The sequence below is a fragment of the Biomphalaria glabrata genome, chromosome 3 (genome assembly GCF_947242115.1).
Source record: "Biomphalaria glabrata chromosome 3, xgBioGlab47.1, whole genome shotgun sequence".
NCBI lineage: Eukaryota > Metazoa > Mollusca > Gastropoda > Planorbidae > Biomphalaria > Biomphalaria glabrata.
In genome coordinates, this window is record NC_074713.1 from 6390001 (window position 1) to 6410940 (window position 20940).

The window sequence follows — 20940 nt, forward strand, 5'->3', positions numbered from 1 at the left end:
ACCGGTCACTAAATAGCAGGGCATCAGTACAAAAAGTGGTGGCCCTAACTTCTCCTTGATGTGCACCTGAGTTTACTGTTATTTATGTTGATTGGGAGCCGCTTATTATTATAGTTTGTTTTCTCCCTATCAGGAAATCCTGAATCCATTCATGACATGAACCATTATTGCTAAAGTATTTTCAAAGCAAGCTATGGCGGGGAACTTTGTCAAATGCCTTAAGAAAAGTCTCGAATAAAATGGCGTCTCTTGGCTCGTTATCCCCCTTGTTTCTTCCTATTCGAGTAACAACTAATTGGCTTTCACAGGGCCTATATTTCACAGGACCTATATTTCACAGGACCTATATTTCACAGAACCTATACACAGGACCTATATTTCACAGGACTATATTTCCCAGCACCTATATTTCACAGGACCTATATTTCACAGGACCTATATTTCACAGGACCTATATTTCACAGGACCTATATTTCACAGAACCTATACACATGACCTATATTTCACAGGACTATATTTCCCAGGACCTATATTTCACAGGACCTATATTTCACAGGACCTATATTTAACAGGACCTATATTTCACAGAACCTATACACATGACCTATATTTCACAGGACTATATTTCCCAGGACCTATATTTCACAGGACCTATATTTCACAGGACCTATATTTCACAGGACCTATATTTCACAGAACCTATACACAGGACCTATATTTCACAGGACTATATTTCTCAGGACCTATATTTCACAGGACCTATATTTCACAGGACCTATATTTCACAGGACCTATATTTCACAGGACCTATATTTCCCAGGACCTATATTTCACAGGACCTATATTTCACACGACCTATATTTCCAAGAGATTTTAATTTCGGCTTTTTATGTACTCTTTTAATTCTTTCAATCTTAGAGATTAGGAAATGATTGATTGACTTGAGTGACTTCGTGGGAAAAAATCATGAACTGACTATAATGTAAACTCCTGTTTAACCGTTATATTCTTCTTCTTCTTCGTTCTCATTGTTATGTTGGAGTGTTCATATGACTAGACCAATACATGAGATGAACTGCGCAGTGGTTTCCAAATCAGGGAGCTCTCCATATGGTTTTCTTTCTATTGGGGTGATTTGGGGCCAATGTCTTATATGGGCCTCTTGGTAACCGTTATATATTTTCGAAAATATTCAATCACCTTAAATTTTTTCATTCCATTTGCTAGGAATAATTCGTACAAATTCTCCTTCCTCCCTAGTGCCATTAGAGATAAGAATTGGTTGCGTGAGTCAGGCATGAAAAAAAAACGACTTAGCAGAGTTAAATTCACTAATTAACACGCTGATTAACATGCATGACAATATTAACATAGGAAATGCGTAGAGCGAAATTATCTTCTCTTTTCAAGCCACGTCTCTAATCTTGAAGATAAGAGAACTGTTCCAAATAACGCCAAAGAAACATTTTTTTGATACATTACATCTCACAGCTTTAGCGGGAATTTCCGCACTCGACTCAAATGTTTCATTGTTTTCAATTAAAGAAACGTAGAGTTCCCTTTTCAAACCTTGCGATCTTTAGGGCAGATCATGTAAAGGTCATCTATTTCTGTGGCCAGCACAATGACCAACTGCCTTTGCTTTTCCCCCAACTAATGTCGGGTACCCATTAAAGCTGGGTGGACTCGAGGCGCCCAAAGATCCCGAAATTAAAAATTCCAGTTTTAACCAGGACTCGAACCTGGGACCCCCATGTTCGGAAGCCAAGCGCCTTACAGCTCAGCCACAGAGTTGCAAAAGTAATTAAATAGACAAACAAGAATATTTTTGTAAATATAAAAAGAATTATTTCAACGACTAGAATGAGAAATCATAGACATCAGATAGGAATTGGTTTCTAAATAAATTTACTTCTACCCTAATAATTGAACAATAAATGTTCCATACTCTTGAATCATTATGATTTGGATTTTACGGGAACAATTAGTTATATTACTATTGGGGTTATAGTCGTCTACATAGCTTCTTTAAAATGTCTCCATGGTGTCTAGAAAATATTTACAAAAGCCCTCAAACAATAATTTATTTTAAGATTATCAAGTGTCAAATAATTAGCAGACGACACTGATAAAATGTTAACACGTGTCATCTTAGAATAATAGATAACACGTGGCTAATATCGCACGTGGCTAATGATCTCGCGAGATTCTCCGCTGGGTTACTACAAAATCGTGAATTAAATGTTTACGTGGCAGTAACGAAATAACTCAAATGACTAGTACAGCATGTGGGCAGGTTTGGAACGGGCGGGGAAATGGGGGTGGATTGGGGGGAAAGCACACTGAGCTAAAGTACTTTCAGAAAAAAAAACAGCTACTAAATTTAAGTGTACCATGTTTTGATGTGCGTGTGCGTGCCAGAAAGAAACACACAGAAAAAGGTTTGTCTTCGTGACCCAAGATTAATGAAGAGTGCAGTATTTCGCGTGCCAAAGCAGCCCCAGCTGCGACCTACATATTTTGCCACAATCAACGCAGACATGATCATTGTCCGCCAGTGGTCGATTAGATACTCTTTTCGCAGTCTACATCTGTCCTCGGCAGTAGATTTTCTTGTGGTCTAAGAAATAAAGGAGAATTGGAAAACAGTTCCAGTCCATCTGTTTCACAAATTTTTGAAGCTACGAAATATAAAACAACAGCAAAAAAAGCTTCTACAAAATCTATTGTCGCAAAGTTCTAAATCTTCATGAGAGTACTACAGTGTCGCCAACCTTTTTTAGACCTAAGGGCCAACTACACTTGCTAGTCTTATGTCATGGGTCGCATCGACTCCAAGAGCATTGGTCGAATACAAAATTAACTGAACCTGTGGGCAAGATAGTCGAGTTACAGGATAGCGATGCATCACCTGCCGGATGTGACCCTCGAGTCGTAGTTTGGCATCACTTCTGTAATGGCAATCTGATTCTGATTCCCCAGCATTAGATCACTTGTGTATGGTAGAGAAATAAAATGAGATTCGAACTCTGTCTAGTAGAACTCTAACCCATAATCATTAAGACGTTTCAATGGCCCGAATTCACATCAAATTCTGCGACTTGATTGATGACCGCTCATTCATTACGTGTCCACTGTCTGTTGTTTAATTAAACATAACAATGAAGACGACACAATGGTGCTGCTGTTGGTTCTAGTTTTGTCTAATGGTACAACCGTGTGTTTGTGTCTTGTGGTTCAACATACGTGTTGTGTGTCACAGCCAATCATAGTCTCAGGATTACGTCGAGTGTTGACTTCATGTTCTAGGTACTTAGCTCTGCAGTGATGGTAAATGTTCTGTTCAGTCCAATCATAGTCTCAGGGTTACGTCGAGTGTTGACTTCGTGTTCTAGGTACTTAGCTCTGCAGTGATGGTAAACGTTCTGTTCAGTCCAATCATAGCCTCAGGGTTACGTCGCGTCTAAGTGTTGACTTCATGTTCTAGGTACTTAGCTTTACAGTGATGGTAAATGCTCTGTTCGGTTAGATTACTTCAAGACGTGCAACTCTTGTGCATTGAGACCGTCTTTCTGTGTGTCTGTCTGTGTCTTAGTGTCCTACTTGTACGTGGGTCTCTATTTAAAAAAAAACACAAAGCTAATACGAAGTGTAGTTGTATCAATTAATTTGGACCAGTCATGTAGTTAATTTTGTAATATATCTAGACCAATAACAATAAATCTATGCGATTATACATATTTTACCCGTTCATTTTGTTTAGAGCTATTTCATGCTTTTAAATGTCTCAATACGCCATGATCCTATCACTTCTCTGGGAAATGGGAAAGGGGTAAAGAAAGAGATGGCTAGGGGAACTGAAACTGTACACACTTTTTAAAAGAATTAAAAGAGGAGAACGACCTGAATTGGAATTCTTGACTCAAGCCTCCTCACGCCGACATTCTAACCACTCTGCTAGCGAGGTGTAGGCGGGTGTGTGAGTGGGGGGGGGGGGAGGGAATTGGGAAACAATTAGATCTTCTAACTAGGTTATGAGTAATTGCAGACAGTTATAAATAGATTTAACTAAAAGAAAAGTCAATTGACCTAGCTGCTGCCACCAATTATATTTATTCTTAAAGTCTAGTCACTGACTAGATTTCAAAAAACATTTTATATTTCGCCCGACAACAACGTCTAGTCACTAACTTCCGGTCCTTACAAACAAAATTATTTCTGGATTTGTTTCCAGCCCCCCTCCCCCCCTCCCCCCCCCCCTTTCTTCGTTCTCGATCCCATTGTTTCTTAGTTTAATTGCACTAGTACTGTACTGTACTCGCACCTGCTGGCGGACAGGGTTGAGACGGTGGCAAGAGAATCACAGAATCAATTCAGCCTCTAGTGGCAAGGGTGACAGATTACCTGGTCTAGACTTCAAGCCAGGTGTGGGAGTTAGGATTTACAATTATCTTTTTTTTCTTCAATTTTTTTTTCTTCTTAAAGTAGGGTTTTTTTTTTTTTTTTTTTTTTTTTGTTTGTTTTTTCAAGTAATTGGTATTAATTTGTATGCGTTATATTTAACATGTAGGCGACACTTTGCACTTTGGAATGTAAATTGGATGAAAATTCAAAATGTTAATTTTTTGAATGTTTATTTTAAGATGTATAAAAATACTAGTTTGTGGTGGCGATAGTACGACATATTGCATTCAGTTGAAATGTCAAACAGTAGAAGAAGTTGACTCATTCAAATACCTAGAGTCAAACATAACAAGATGGAGGATCCATAAAAGAGATAAAAATCTGTTAAAAATTGGCATCCGCTGCCATGTGGAGATGGTGGAAAATCTGGAAGAGTAACATCAGCTTCCAAGTAAAATTAAACTGTATTCTTTGCTAGCGGAATGCCACTCCAATATTATATTTCTATATGGTTGTGAAAGTTGGACACTGAACACTGAGGCTGAAAGAAGAGTTGAAGCTTTTGAGTCTGAATGCTAGAGAAAAAAAAAGTTTGGATTTCATATTCCGGTAAAAGAAGACAAAGGAGTTTGTACTTTTACAAGTCAACACTCTAGCTGGCAAGAAGGAAGAACTCCTCAATACTGCGAGAGACGAAAGCTGAGCTGGTTTGGTCATAGTGTAAGACACGTGACTCACTGTCAAAAGTCATCCTTCAAGGTCCAGTGGAGGGAGCACGAAGAAAAGGTCATCTAAAGAAAAACTGGCTGGACAACATAAAAGAATGGACCGGCCTCTCTCTTGATGTCCTGCCATGAACAGCTGTTGACCAGGAAAAATGGATTTGGTTACGTGAACTGTCACGACACCTTTATGAAGAAAGTCAGCTGATGATGATGATGATGATGATGATGACGATGAGAATGAGGAGGATGAGGATGAGGATGATGGTGAGGATGATGATGATGAGGATGAGGAGGAGGATGATGATGATGAGGATGAGGATGATGAGGAGGAGGAGGATGAGGATGAGGATGATGGTGAGGATGATGATGAGATTGATGATGAGGATGAGGAGGAGGATGAGGAGGAGGATGAGGATGATGAGGATGAGGATGATGAGGAGGAGGAGGATGAGGATGAGGATGATGGTGAGGATGATGATGAGATTGATGATGATGATGAGGAGGAGGAGGAGGATGAGGATGATGAGGATGAAGATGAGGATGATGATGAGGAGGATGAGGAGGATGAGGATGAGGAGGAGGAGGAGGAGGAGGATGAGTAGGAGGATGATGAGGATGATGAGGATGATGAGGATGATGATGATGAGAAGACGATGAAATATTAACGTGCACAGTTTAATATCTAAATATTATTATATTCATTATAACGGAACTGATGACAGTTCAGTGAATAGCATGGTACCCTTGGGCCCGGGTAGAAGTTAATTCCGTGTATACTGGTCAATAAAACATACCTTCATTTTGTGTTTTTAAAGAAGTTCAAGTTTCATTCGGCATTAAGAATTGAATACACCAACAATGGTTTAGTTGGACGAGCTGTCTGGAGCTACAGCCCAACGCCCGGGTGTCAACAACTCTACGCAGGGCGCACACGCTCATCATGACGTAAAGAAGAACAAGATTCTCAAACTTCCGGTTATTTGAAAAGTTTTTATTATATCAATAATGCTAAGATTTCGAGTGACATGTCGAATCGACATATATTCTGAATGTGCGTTGCTCGTCACACGTGTATAGGAACCTGTAGAGATTGTCCTAACGGGCTTAGAACGACAAAGACAATGTCCTGAAGGTTTAGGACATCGCAGTTTTCCTGGCTGAATGTTTTGCATCAACTTCTCAGGAGGCAGAAGTACTTAAAGCACCTTTCGTAAGTTCGTTGTTTATCTTATTCACCAATGCGGTCAATTGTATTTCGATCTCTGTCTATAAGTACGAATTAAGAATGATTAATTGGAAGAATAAATGATCAAATGTGCTGATGGAAATCTATTTATTATTTTTAATTTAAATCTTCATATGTTATACTGCAAGTACGATTTTTTTTCATGTTTATAAGTTGTTGTTGTTTTTTTTATCAATTTTTTTTCTATAAAACGATGTACATTGTTGGATACTAATAATAATATAGATTGAGTATATCTAAAAATAAATTTCTTATAAAGAAAAACTATTGTAAGGACATATATTCCAGCACTTCCGGTATGTTTGCGGAGCAGACTGCAACAAGGGTTCCTAAAGAAAGTACGGGGTTAATGTCATAAATTTTTTCCCCTTCCTTTAACTATTTTTGATTGCCTCCCTTGAGACCTGGACCATTACTTCCTCCTCGTCAAGGCGGCAGGTAGAGTCAGAATTCGGGGAGTCTCTGCTTGCGACAATTTCTCTGTGACTGACTGTTAGTCACAGGGGTCTATTAGAGTCGTACTGATAATACTTTTTTTTGTTTTTTTTTTTGTTTTTTTACTTTTCGTTTTTCTTTTTTTTTTCTCTTTTTCCTTGTCAAAGTCTTTTTCTTGGTCTATGGTCATGAGGGCTGCCTTCAAGTCTTTGCAGCCTAGCTCCCCAATTAAAAAAAACGGAAAGAGAACTCTGTCTTTGTCCTCGTCGTCCTCCCACAGGGGTGAAGGTCATGAGGGAGAAGTAGAAAGAGGAGAAAAAGAAGGAGGTAAAAGGGAGTCAGAGGAATTCTCAGATTCACCTACACCTTTAGTAATCGACGATGGGGGGGGGGGGGGGGGACCCTGACCCATCCTAAAGCACACAACTTAACAGAACTTAAAACAACAAGGCAGTTGACATACAGATACACGCACACACTCGTAGAGCTAGGAATACATACACACACACATACACACAATCAAGTCATCAACACACAGTCATGGCAGACATTACAGCCCTTTCATTAACCATTCGTAGCTTAAACAACAAATACAAATATATATATAGTCCATTTAGCCAACACACACAGACCAGATTTCATTTTCCTTCAAGAGACCAATATCCAATCAAAATATAAATCTACTCGAAGTACATCAGACGTGGGTTTCAGGGGAGGTTATTTCAGTTTAGAAGAGAAAGGGAAGGGAGCGGCCATTTTACAGACATCAGATGGATGCAAGGATAGAACTGAATCAGAATTAATTTCAAACATTTTTTATTGTGACAGCAGAAATAATGTTCACAGTTTCAGTTAATGCGCATTAATGCATAACGTATAATTACCCCTGGTCGTGTAGTAAGGATTGTGTATACTTGTTTTTTTTTTTGTTTTTTTTTTTTGTTCTACAAATATATTTAATAATCAAGAAGGGAATCGTCCGATGTCAGCTATGTCCGTAAATCCGTATCTATTGTACTGCTCTACAAGAAGCGTCTTCTTTTTAGCGTCGCTTAGAGCGTTCTTCCCCCCTAAATTTTTCAGTTAAAAGTCTACAATTTGTTTAAATATAATGTCGGGGCCATCAGGATGGAACTTTAATTTTCCATAACAATATTCAGGCTAGTATTCCAAACAAATTACATTATACATCATCATTAGGACTATAACTTTTTGACCAGAAAAGTCGGTTGAAGTCCAAAAAGGTCTTATGTAATTTTAGATTATAACATTAATAAATGATGCTTAACTGGTAAAAATAAAACGTAATAAAAGAATAACAGCAAAAATTGAAACAAAACAAAATACACAAATTATACATAAATAGTTGTTATCTACTAAAGTAGTTTACATTATCTATAGATTTTATTAATATTGTCTTAACATCTTACACGTTAGACTTAGAGTATAATGAAATGCTGTAGTGGTAATTAATTTAAGAGTTATCGTCCTTTAATAGATTTAGTACTACAGTAACATAAGGGGATGTTAGGACCAGGGTACGCTGTTCAGCCTCAACCTGGCACTAGGGCCGGGGTCGGCAACCTGCGGCTCGCGAGCCACATGCGGCTCTTTGAGTGTGAAGCTGCGGCTCTTTAGTTCCATACACAAATATTATTTATTGTATCGAAACATTTTTAAAAATAGTTCTGAATCTTTTTTTAACGAAGATTAGGCACCGATTCTTTCTCTCAGCCACTTGTACTCGCTTTTCACCACACCCCTCCCCCATTACACGCGTCGTCACTGTTGTCAGTCCGCCGGAAGCTCTCGAATGACGTCGTCGTCGGATGTTTCTATGAAGGTTTTAATTCGCTTTGACACAAGACGAATTGGCATCTTAACCACGTGCTTTGACTGTGACGTATAGTTTGTTGTTATAGTAGCCTACCATGTAGTTTGTTTGTAAACGAGTTACAAGCGAATTATCTTCTCAAAGTTAGAAGCAATTTACAAGTAATGTTATTCTGGCAAGCTGTGCGGCACCACTAGAAATGGCACAAAAAGGAAAACCATTTACGATGACGAGTATGTCAAAAACTGTTTCCTACATGCATCTGAAGGAACTGTTTCATGTTTAAAAAAAAAAAACCCAGAAATATTGAAAAAAAAATCAAAGATTTGCCAATATCCGCTGAAACAGTACAAGACAGTATAGCTAAAATGTCTTCAAATGTAACATATTAGCAGGTGGAAGATATTTTATTTTCTTCCTTATCACTTGCTATAGATGAGTCTTGCGACTTAAAGACACGGCACAAGTAGCCCATTTTGTCAGATATATGTCTTCCCAAAGTCTAAAAGAAGAACTTCTAGGATTGCTACCGCTTTCGTGACAAACTAGCGGGGACGATAGGGCAAATGCTGTGCAAAAAATATCTTGAAGACAATAAGATCAATTGAAATAAAATCATTTTAAAAGCAACTGACAGAATATGACAGGAAAAAATAAAAGAGCAACAACGATTTGTCGGAGCGAAATAAACCAAGAAATTCTTACGTTTCACTTAATAATGCACCAAGAAATACTTTGTGCCCAAAACGATTCCAACCTAAATAGATGAGGTCATGAATTTGGTAATCAAGACTGTTAACAGCATCTTGTCAAAAGCCATCTACCACTTAAACGAAATGGAGACTCAATAATCCGACCTCCTTCTTCCCAAACAAATGCTATGACTTTCCAAAGGTAAGGTGATGAAACGTTTAGCTTTGTGCTTGAACGAAATAAATACATTTCTAAATGATAAAGGCATTTATCACACCGAATTAGAGAACGACAAATAGTTGCAAAACTTTTTCTTTATAATTGATATAACAGCGAAATTCAATGAGCTGAATCTAAAACTGCAAGTAAAGGAAAACCAATCCTATGTTTTAGTAGAAGAATTGGTTTGTTTTGAAGACAAATTTATTCCTTTTGCAGAAGATATTCAGAGCGGTCAATTACTTCATTTTGAATGTCTGTCTAAAGCAGTATCGCGATAAAATCAGTGAAACTTTTAAGATAAGATAATTTTATTGATCCAATCAAATGGGAATTCAGTGTGACTACAATTGACAACATCAGAGTAACTACTGTACAATAACAGTATAGATGACTAATTCGAACAACATTCACACACTAAACCAGCGCTTTATGATATGACTTCTATGTACTTCTTGATGACGACTGCTGATCTTGTAACACCCTGACCGAAAGTGGGATAAAGGAATTTTTAGATCTTTCTGTTTTAGTCCTAATGGAAAGGAGACGACCACTTCGTTCACATCTTATGACACGAATTACTTCATCACAGTTATAAAAAAATCAAAGAAGAATTTCTTGACAGATTTGAGCAGCTCGAAACCAACAAAACTATTCGAGCATTCCTAGTACACCATCTCAACAGTTGGAGGTCCAGAAATGTAAGTACGTAACGCAACAAAGTGGACAACTGTAAGGAATGCCGCGAGTTGATTCGGCGCATGGAATAAACTTCCAGATTGCTACAGTTAGGTGAAGAAGTTGGCATTTGGAGTACTGACTATATATCGATTGACATAGTCGTGCGAGCAAGCGTTCTCGCATGAATATAATTAAAAGTAAAGTAAGAAGCCAATTAAAAATTGAGCATTTGGAGTCGTGTTTGAAACAAAAAAAAAAAAGTTACCGTATGAGCCAAATGTATCCAAAATTTCTAAAACCATGCAAAGCTAACGCGCTCATTGAATTCGTTCGAATAATTGTTTGTTATTGAAGTACACGTTAATGTTGTAAATAAACGTTTAACTTCTTTAGTTGTTAACCGAAATAAAAAATAATTATCTAATAATGCCATATATATATATATATATATATATATATATATATATATATATATATATATATATATATATATATATATATATATATATTATGTTATATATATTTTTTTTTAATCATTGGTAAGAACTATTTATAGTTGGCAAAAAAAAAAAAACAACAACGTTGCGGCTCTTTTAAAACTTCGAAATTTTATAAATTGTAATTTTTGGCTCTTTCAACTCAAAAGGTTGCCGACCCCTGCACTAGGGTGAAAACGATCGCTAGAGGAAGTGATTAGACTTAATGAAGAGTAACACAAGACTCCTGTGAACGTGTCTGATAGAATGCGAGAGCTTACCCATTGCACAGTGCGGAGTTAAAAGAGCTTCCACGACCCTGTCGTTAATCCAGGCGCCGTTCCTCAAGGTACAGTAACACCGATGGCGAGTCCTGCAGGGTTAGCTTGGTAAAACATACGAAAATGATGGGCGTTCCCGGTGTGCTAGGCCTTCGGCCATGTATTCTAGTCCATGTTTCGGAGTGCCCGACACATTGGAAATAGCAATGATCTATATAGACACTGACTTGGACCTCTTCCAGAGAGAGCGGCTTGTTCAATCAGGCTTGCGAGCCTAGAGCTCGAAGAGCCTTCGGCTCAACTTTTTTGACAATCAAACGGCGACGTTCGGATATTACGTAACACCCAAAAAATCGTCTTTCGATGACGTAATCAGACTTTTTTCCCAATGCTGTATACCGCCAAAGTGCGAAATCCGGCATTCCATAGCTGAAACATCCAGGCAAAGTGAGAAATGAATGCTCCATTACAGACTTTGACTAAGTAATGTAGAGTAGCAAGACCTTCTATAGAATAACTTCAACTGCTTCAGGCAAAGTGTTGAATGGTGATTTCAAATATTTTATTAATAATATAAATTTCTAGGAATAATATTTCTGTTCGCCAGTAATTTAAATAATTTTAATCTTGTTCTTTAAAGTGTGGAGTATGTTTAATGAGGACTGTGTGCATGCTCTCTACAACTTCATTGTACTAGGTAAAAGGTTGATACAAAAGATTTTTCATATTCTGTTGTATGAAAGGTGAAAGAAAATAGGTCTAGCATCACTGTACTAGCATGCCATCAAGACACATACGACAACTGTCAAGAAATCACTTGGCTAGATTTTGATTTCAAAGCCGATAAAACGTTTTGTTGTGTTCATCGTGGAAAACGCAGGTTAAATTATCATGTTAAACAAGGCTTCAGTGCAATTCATTTTAGCGGCCCCCGAAAGGAGAAAAGACGCTATTAGTTTTGTGTTAAATGTCTGTCCGTCTTTCCGTCTGTCCGTCCGTCCCGTTTAGATCTCGTAAACTAGAAAAGATAGTGAAAATCCGACAGCATAATATTTTAGTCCATTCAAAGTTCTGATGCAACGGCTACTTTTTTCTTTTCTAACAGCGAAAAATCTAATTTTTTAAATCACTTACGCAAGCAGTTTTTTTTTTCATAAAAATACACCACTTTTACAACTATTCACTATTAATATTAACAGTCAGAGGCGTAGCTTGGGTGAGGGAGGGAAAGTGAGAATTTGAAAATCCCCCCCAAGCCTTCCGGGCCCCAAATGATGGCAAATTCCTACGCCCCTGCAATCTGTTTGATCTTAAAGTCCCGTCCAGATATAAATAAAGAGAACATGAAATAACATCAACCAATGAAAAGTTGTTTTTGAACTATTAGAAGAAAATGTCGTACATGGAGTTCCGTACTATTTATTTATTTTGCTAATAATAAACTGTTCTCTAAAGTCACTTCGTCTGTGAAGCTTATGATGAATATAATAATGAATTTTACAGACTAGGACTTAACTAACAATTTTCATGAAATACTTTGTCCGCCTAGTGTTTAACGTTCACTTTGTCCTGTTTTTATTTTCTGTCCTCCTTGGTGAGGCTTTATCTCATTTATTGTCCTCCTTGGTGAGGCTTTATCTCATTTATTGTCCTCCTTGGTGAGGCTTTATCTCTTTTATTGTCCTCCTTGGTGAGGCTTTATGTCTTTTATATTGTCCTCCTTGGTGAGGCTTTATATCTTTTATTGTCCTCCTTGGTGAGGCTTTATCTCATTTATTGTCCTCCTTGGTGAGGCTTTATCTCTTTTATTGTCCTCCTTGGTGAGGCTTTATCTCTTTTATTGTCCTCCTTGGTGAGGCTTTATCTCATTTATTGTCCTTCTATACGTTTGAACATATCTGGTAAGCCTCAATGGAACTCACGGCGTTTTTTTTTTTCCACAACATAAGATAATTTATAAGACAAAAAAGACAGAGAAAAAGTTGGAACTGCAATAAAAACGCGAACAAAGAGAATAGCTACCTTGGCAGTTGTTTGTTTTTTTTAATTCTTCTTTCATCAAATTAGTTAAGACAACTGATTTTCTATTTGTATGTAAGTAAAAACGATCCAAGTAGTTCAAAAGAAGAGTTAATGAATTGCTTTGATTCTCTTTAGATGCTGCGTGTAGACAGTTTTACCCTCATTATGTTTTTTAAAAAAAGTGAATTTCCCCTTTCAGACCTTGTGGTTTATATGGCATTTGATGTCAAGATCATATGTTTTATTTTGGCTTACGGTTAACGACGGTGTCATGTGGCCAGCACAACGACCAACCGCCTTTACTTTTTCCCAACTAATGTCAGGTGCCCATTAGAGCTGGGTGGACACAGAGGCGCCAAAAGATCGCGATTCTAAAAATCCCAGTCTTCGCCAGGACTCGAACCCAAGACCCCCGGTTCGGAAGCCAGCGCTTTACCGCTTAGCCACCTCATAATGATTGGCATCTTTTTAATTTAAGTCTAGTTGGAAGAAACAAAACAATTCTATATTTACATTTTTATATTACTATTTTAAAATTGTATTCGTTAGTTTTAAGAATGATTTGATTATTTAAACATTGAAATTGCACTTAACACGAGATATAAAGAGATGGCCCCACACAGACCATTCTAGTCATATGAAATCCTGTTGTTTATTTGTCTGTTTTTTTCCCCACTTAATTATATTTGACTTCTAAATATATTTCTAAATAAAACATTTTCATCTTGGCCTAGGCTACGTAGGAAATGGAGAATCATTTCGTACTTTACCTAAAGAAAGCCCAGCATTCCATAGAATCTTTCTGGGGTCGACTATCCTAAGATCGCTGACGACAATGCCGTTAATCTTGCATCTCATTCACAACCAATCTCTGTAGAAACACACACACACACCGTACTAAGGGGAACCATTCATGACCGACTGACTGTCTGGGCTAATAGAGTTATTGAACACATGATTAGTTAGAGTAGAGGTTGTCAACCCTAACCTTTATATTAAATGTTTAAAATATACATTTTGTGATATAACCGTAAGGTGTATTAAATTATGTTAAGTTTCATTTATGAGACGAATTCTAGATTATGGACAGAGGTCAACATTCAACTAGTCCTGTGTATATTTAAAAATGAAAAAAATGTATGTTTTTAATTAGAATGAGTGAATTTTAAATTTTAAGACTGTATAGTTGAAGACAAACTTAAGCGATTTAAAATGATGATTATTATTATTTCTTATTTTACATTTTAAATTTTACTACGCAAATTAGTGCCTACAGCATAATCAACCAAGTAATTAGAATTATAGTGCAAAGTAAAATAAATGTCTTATAATACAGAAATCTGCATGAATGTTTCATATGTATATACCAGAAGTAAATACAAGTCAACAATAGAAGAGATTAGAAAACTGGGTTCTGCTGTGCTTAATAGTGCCAAATAAAAAAAAAACTATCACGTGACTTTTTAAAAACATAGCTTATCAACGCTTCCGGTGTTTTCTACACCGGATACACCAAATAGATTTCTATTTTTAAGTTTTTCGCCATATATGAATATCTGTAATAGGGGATTAAAAAGTAGGCTAAAAAAACTAAATAAATAATAAAAGCAGACGACATAACCCTTGCCTGAATTCTAACACCACTACAATCAACTTAAAATTTGATGCATTTTTTTTACAAATTAATTTTAGTATTTTAAAAAAAAAAACCTGATTGAGTTCAATGCGGCTGAACTCCCCCCCTCCCCCCCCCCACACACACCTCCTTTGCCAGGTGATGGGGTCCAGGTGAAGTGAAGAGATGTTGGCCTGATACAATTTATCCTTTTTTTTTTTTCTCTCTTATTTCTTGTAGTTTCTGCGTCTCTTCTGACTTCTCTAAACTAGGTGTTGACAGATGCTAGCCTAACTGGCAGCAGTCATTCAAGGGGAGTTTACTCGGAAAGGCTTCTTTCACACTCTCTCACACACACATACACAAACACTTTCTTATACGTATAAGATAAGATAAGATTAAATTAGATTAGATTAGTTTGGATTAGATTTAATTTAATTAGATTAGAGAAGATTAGATTTAATTTAATTAGATTAGAGAAGATTAGATTTAATTAAATTAGATTAGGTTAGATTCTATTAAATTAGATTAGATTAAATTAGATTAGATTAGAATAGAATAGAATGGAATAGAATTCCTTAGTACTATTAGAGCATGGAATGGGATGCCTGAGCTAGCCAGGAAAACCAGTGACTTGACTGAATTTAAATCATTGGTTTATATGCATGACTAAATGCATGACGCGTAGGACTTAATCATCTTCTTTTTTGAAGTAACGTCTGTATTATATAAGATAAGATAAGATTAGATTTAATTTAATTTAATTACATTCGATTCTATTAAATTGGATTAGATTAGATTTGAAATTTATTTATTCCCTCCCCCCCCCAAAAAAAAATGTGTAGTTTAGCTCAAAACCAACAAAATAAAAGTGTCTTTTAATAGTCATATGAAAGTTAATATTTGCTGGGGATTTAATCGAGAACCATATATAAGATCATGGGCTGAATCTGCTTTGATTATACTTTCAAGTTGCCACCTGATATGCCGCCATTCTTAGTCGATCATTTCATGAATAAAGCAACCTGGCATCCAATTAGTTCCACAGCCTGACAGTCAGCTAGTTCCACAGCCAATTAGTTCCTTAGCCTGAAATTCAAATAGCTTCTCAGCCTGACATTCAGTTAGTTCCTCAGTATGGCATTAAATTAGTTCCTCAGTCTGACCTTGAATCAGTTTCTCGGTATAAAATTTAATTAGTTCTTCGGTATGACATTCAATTAATTATTCGGTATGGCATTTAATTAGTTCCTCTGTCTGACACACAATTAGTTCATCAGCCTAACATTCAATTAGTTCCTCAGTATGACACTCAATTAGTTCCTCGGTATGGCATTCAATTAGTTCCTCGGTATGGCATTCAATTTGCTCCTCAGCCTAACGTTCAATTAGTTAATAGATAGAACTGAATTGAAACTAAATAATCCTATAGCCAGGCAAGATTAAATATCCCCCTTCACCTAATGTATATAGATAGAACTAAATTGAATATTAAATACTTTTTTTTTTGTATTCGTATTCATGTGCTGTTAAATGTCACAGTGTCCAGAAGTATTGCAAATTTTTTTTTAAATGTGTCTAGTAGTTAAAATTCTCATCATGAAAACACCATATAACATTCAATGAAAAAAAAAAGACAATTAGAATAGATAAATCTCAGATCTACATCTTCTGCTTACTAAATTGAATGGTAAATGCAGAGTTATAGGTTCCTCATTTATTATGTATAGACTTCTGGCTACAGACTCAAGAACCTGAAGTCAATTAACTGGGAATTCTCTTCACTGCTGTTATATCTTGCTGCTTTCTTTTTATATATTGTTCTAACATATGGGACATAGTAACATGAGACATAGTATCGTGAGACAGTATCGTGAGACATAGTATCGTGGGACATAGTATCGTGGGACATAGTATCGTGGGACATAGTATCGTGAGACAGTATCGTGAGACATAGTATCGTGAGACAGTATCGTGGGACATAGTATCGTAGTATCAGCTCAGGAAGAAAAACGTACAATACGAAAAATGGCGAGCTCCTCTACCACCGAAACAAAAGCCACCTTAAGCTGCGATATTTGTGGATGGGAGTGTCTCTCCAAAATAGGGCTCCACAGCCACATGAGGAAGTGTGCGAGATGAACCATAGTCGTTCTACGACTGAAGGAGGTCAACAAGTATCGTGGGACTTAGTATCGTGGGACATAGTATCGTGGGACTTAGCATCGTGGGACATAGTATCGTGGGACTTAGTATCGTGGGACATAGTATCGTGGAACATAGTATCGTGGGACATAGTATCGTGGGACATAGTATCGTGGGACATAGTATCGTGGGACTTAGTATCGTGGGACATAGTATCGTGGGACATAGTATCGTGGGACTTAGTGTCGTGGGTCATAGTATCGTGGGACATAGTATCGTGGGACATAGTATCGTGGGACATAGTATCGTGGGACATAGTATCGTGGGACATAGTATCGTGGGACTTAGTGTCGTTGGTCATAGTATCGTGGGACATAGTATCGTGGGACTTAGTGTCGTTGGACATAGTATCGTGGGACATAGTATCGTGGGACATAGTATCGTGGGACTTAATATCGTGGGACATAGTATCGTGGGACATTTTATCGTAGGTCATAGTATCGTACTTATTGTTGATTAAAGAAAGAAACAAGAAATGTGTCTTGCTTTTTAACTCATTTGATATAAGATTCAAAAAGTTGCAAGAATTTGTCGCCATCCAACGAATGGTGGTATCCCGTGCTCTTTATGAACTAGCCAGATAATGTCTGATCTTGTCTATGTCTTCACTCATACAACCAAACTAGAGATAAAACAAACAAAGATACGGATAAAGAGTTTAATATATCCAACAAAGGACAATCACTCTGTCACTCTCTAGCAACGCTAGGAAAAGCCCTTAACCCTTAAAGTGCTGAGCTGTTTTACAATGAGTGCATGCAAAATGGAATTATAATTCTAATGTTTGGAGGCTAAACTACCACACGCGCATTAAGGGTTAATGAAGACAGGCGCAGAAGACGAAATGAAAGCTTAAATAAACGGCTTTGTCTGCATGAGATGCGGGAAAATATGTAGGCCGCTACCGGGTTTGCGTAGTCATGTGAAACACTGCACTTATCCTTAACCTTCGGAATCGAAGACACTGCCATTAATGTCAATGTTTAAAATTTTAGTTTGATTTTTTATTTAATTTTTTTATTGTATAGCGCATGCGCATTCATAGCATGATCAGTGGGCTGTGGTCCAATCTCTTTTGTGGACACGTGGAGGGAGGGGTATCAGGGAGGTTTCCGTTCTGCCATTGGGCGCTCAGCAAACAAATTTCTGCTTGAGTCGCGATTCAACCCCAAGCCCACACATTCCAAATGAGTAGGGCCTTAAAAGGTCATTTTGTGTCCCTGGTGTTGGTTTGTATACATTTTCCATATGTAGTGTTATAACGACGCTAATTGCGCAACAATTCTTATTGATAACAACAAATCAGAAACAAAGAGGAACGTTTTAATCTTAATCTCTTAGACCGCTGTCATTTTTAATCCAAAAAAAAATGTTATTCAATAATAATGATGATAATCTAAGTATGTCAGCGAAGTGCAGACTGGCAGTATTTCCAACTATAAGTATCTGGGTAAATTAGTCGCGATGGAAACAAATAACTCCACGTCTGGCGGTAATACATAACATGATTACAACTAAAAAAAAATCGGTTTGCTTATGGAGTGCGGGGGTGTTGTGGTTCCATCCTGTATTATATAAGAAGAAGACCTAAGAATTAGAACCTATATATTCTTCTTCTTCTTCTAGTCAGCTTTATTGCTGCTGAGCTGTGAGCTCTTTTGCAGACTGCCAAGGAAAAAAAAAGTGTGCTGTTTTCTTCAGTTGTTCAGCACTGCCGTACCTATATACAATATGGCCTCTAATTATTACCAAACTCTAATCACTCCAAAAACCAAAAGCAGAAAGTAAGGCGTATGTATGTATGTATGTATGTTACGCATAGAAATAAAAACGTTTGACCTGTCTTGATAAAACCTGGCATAATTGTTCCTTGGGTACTAACTGGAACCGTGACGTATGTATAGTAGCCCTAAAATAAACCATCAAAAGACCATCAAAAAAAAAGCTGCCCAACTCTATGAAAGTATTGCTATTTCATGGATCTAGGTCATGTTTACATGAGAGAAGATCGAAAGGATCTAAATCTAGATTTAATTTAAAGAACTGCACATTGCACAGATAGTTTTTTTTACTTTGACACACGAAAATACAAAATATAGTCTATTCATTTCATTATTTAATAAAATTAACCTTCAAATTTGTGTTTTTGCATTTTTACATAAATTCGTTCCTTATATCTAATGTAGGTTATTTTCCATTCAATCTGTAGTACACATTTTTACATCGGCTACACAATGAGACCTTGAATAATACATTGTCGAAACATAAACACCTTACAAAGAAGATTCGTTTCACAGTAGACACTTGGCATTTAGCATTGGATGCGTTCATTAATACATAAAGCTTTGAACTAGAACTTACAAATTTAAAACATAAAAAACTATCTAATAAAATACTCAGAATGACACAAAGAGAAAAGCACATTTCTTTTTTTTTTTTTTAATACTAGGACAAATTCGTACAATTGTTTGTTCTTCACTAAGCCCATTAGAGCATGGAATGGGTTGCCTGGATAAGCCTGGAGCGCTGGGCGAAATTATCTTCTTTTTTAAGAAACTTCTGTAATTTATAAGACAAGATGCACCACTTATAGCTTACGTAGGGCGCGGTGGCTGAGTGGCTTCCGAACCTGGTCTTGGGTTCGAATCTCGGAGAAGTCTGGGATTTTGAATTTAGGAACTTTTAATGCGCCCCTGAGTCCACCCAACTCTAAATTTAGTTGGGGAAAGTAAAAGAGGCTGGTCGTGCTGGCCACATGGCACCCTGCTCGTTTACCGTTGGCTAAAGAAACAGATGACCTTAACATCATCTGCCCCATAGATCGCAAGGTCTAAAAGGGGAACTTTTTAGCATTCGTAAAATAAAAATTACTTACCATTGTTGTATACATCCAAGTAGGTTTTATTGAGACTCGACCATATGGTAAACCTCACAATGAAATGAAAACAATTACTAGCAGTGATGTCTGTACAATAAAGTAGTCAGCCAAGATAAACATAAAAGATAATCCACAATCTGTAAGAATTCTTACAGACTAAGAATTTAATCTCACACTTATTTAAATTATATTTTTTTTTAAAGAAACACACTTTTTTTTTATTTTAAAATTTCTTTAATATGTGAGGCACCCAGCGCATTGAATAAATAAGACTAAACTTAAATATGAAATAGGACAGCAGCAAAGTTAGATAATCCACAATTTTCTTCAGTGAAGACTTTCTCCCCTTGCTGCCTGGACTTATTCTGAACGGAGACTCTTCTCGTCTGCCGACGCTCGAGTTAAGAATGTGGTCGTCTGCTTCTGGCAGTGGTTACTGCTGTATCTTCATTAACGACATAGATTGGCCAGGCTATCGCTGCTACTTCACCGATAAGGCAGTACGCACTGAAAAGGGAAAGATAACAACATGATATTTTTTTTTGAGAGAGAAAGACGTAACCAGGTAGATTTATTGGTGGAAACTAACGGGAAAGGGAATGGGTGTGAAAGGGAAGGGGTGGGGGTTTGAAAAGAGTGAGCGAGTTGACGGAGCAGACCAATAAATAGGGCAACACACTCTTGAAATGTAGCGCTAAATATATATATATATATATAAACATGCAGCAGGGCCGGCTTTAGGTAAGTGGAGGCCCTAGGCGTAGCGAATAGGAAAGACCTAGGCGAAGTGATTAGGGTGAAATAGAAAAACAAAAAAAAATTAAAAATACGCATTGAATTATAAACCGTCCTGTATCTATATCTTAATCAACAAATACGTTTAAAAATTCATATACCGCCGATAACTTTAATGTGCTTTATGGACGATTCATGATCTCCAGACAAGAAATAAAGTTTTAACATTTCACCAAAAGGAAGAAACGTCTGACATATGTAGTCTAACATTACTAACAAAAAAAAAGCAACATAAAAAAAACGCGAATAAACTTTGAATCATAGTAGAGGCTTCCTGCTAGGTTAGTAGGCATAGAGCCACAGAGTTCTGCTATGTTTGAGATTTGATCCAGCCCTTGACACTAGCTCCAGCTGGAATAACCTGCCAAGTGTGCAGCCGAACATTCCGGGCTCACATAGGTCTCACCATGAGGAGGCACAAAACCCCAGTG

The 20940-nt window shown here is 37.1% G+C and overlaps 1 protein-coding gene across 1 annotated transcript in view; it reads right to left on the reverse strand.

Annotated features, from left to right (window-relative positions):
* The window catches only part of LOC106055362 (calmodulin-A-like), a 49005-nt gene extending 28792 nt beyond the window's left edge, over window positions 1-20213 (reverse strand). Inside the window, exon 1 of the mRNA XM_056023065.1 lies at window positions 19712-20213. Coding sequence (XP_055879040.1) covers window positions 19712-19726 — 15 coding nt within the window. The 5' untranslated portion in view covers window positions 19727-20213. The remainder of the gene's footprint in view (window positions 1-19711) is intronic.
* Between the last annotated feature and the right edge of the window lie 727 nt (window positions 20214-20940).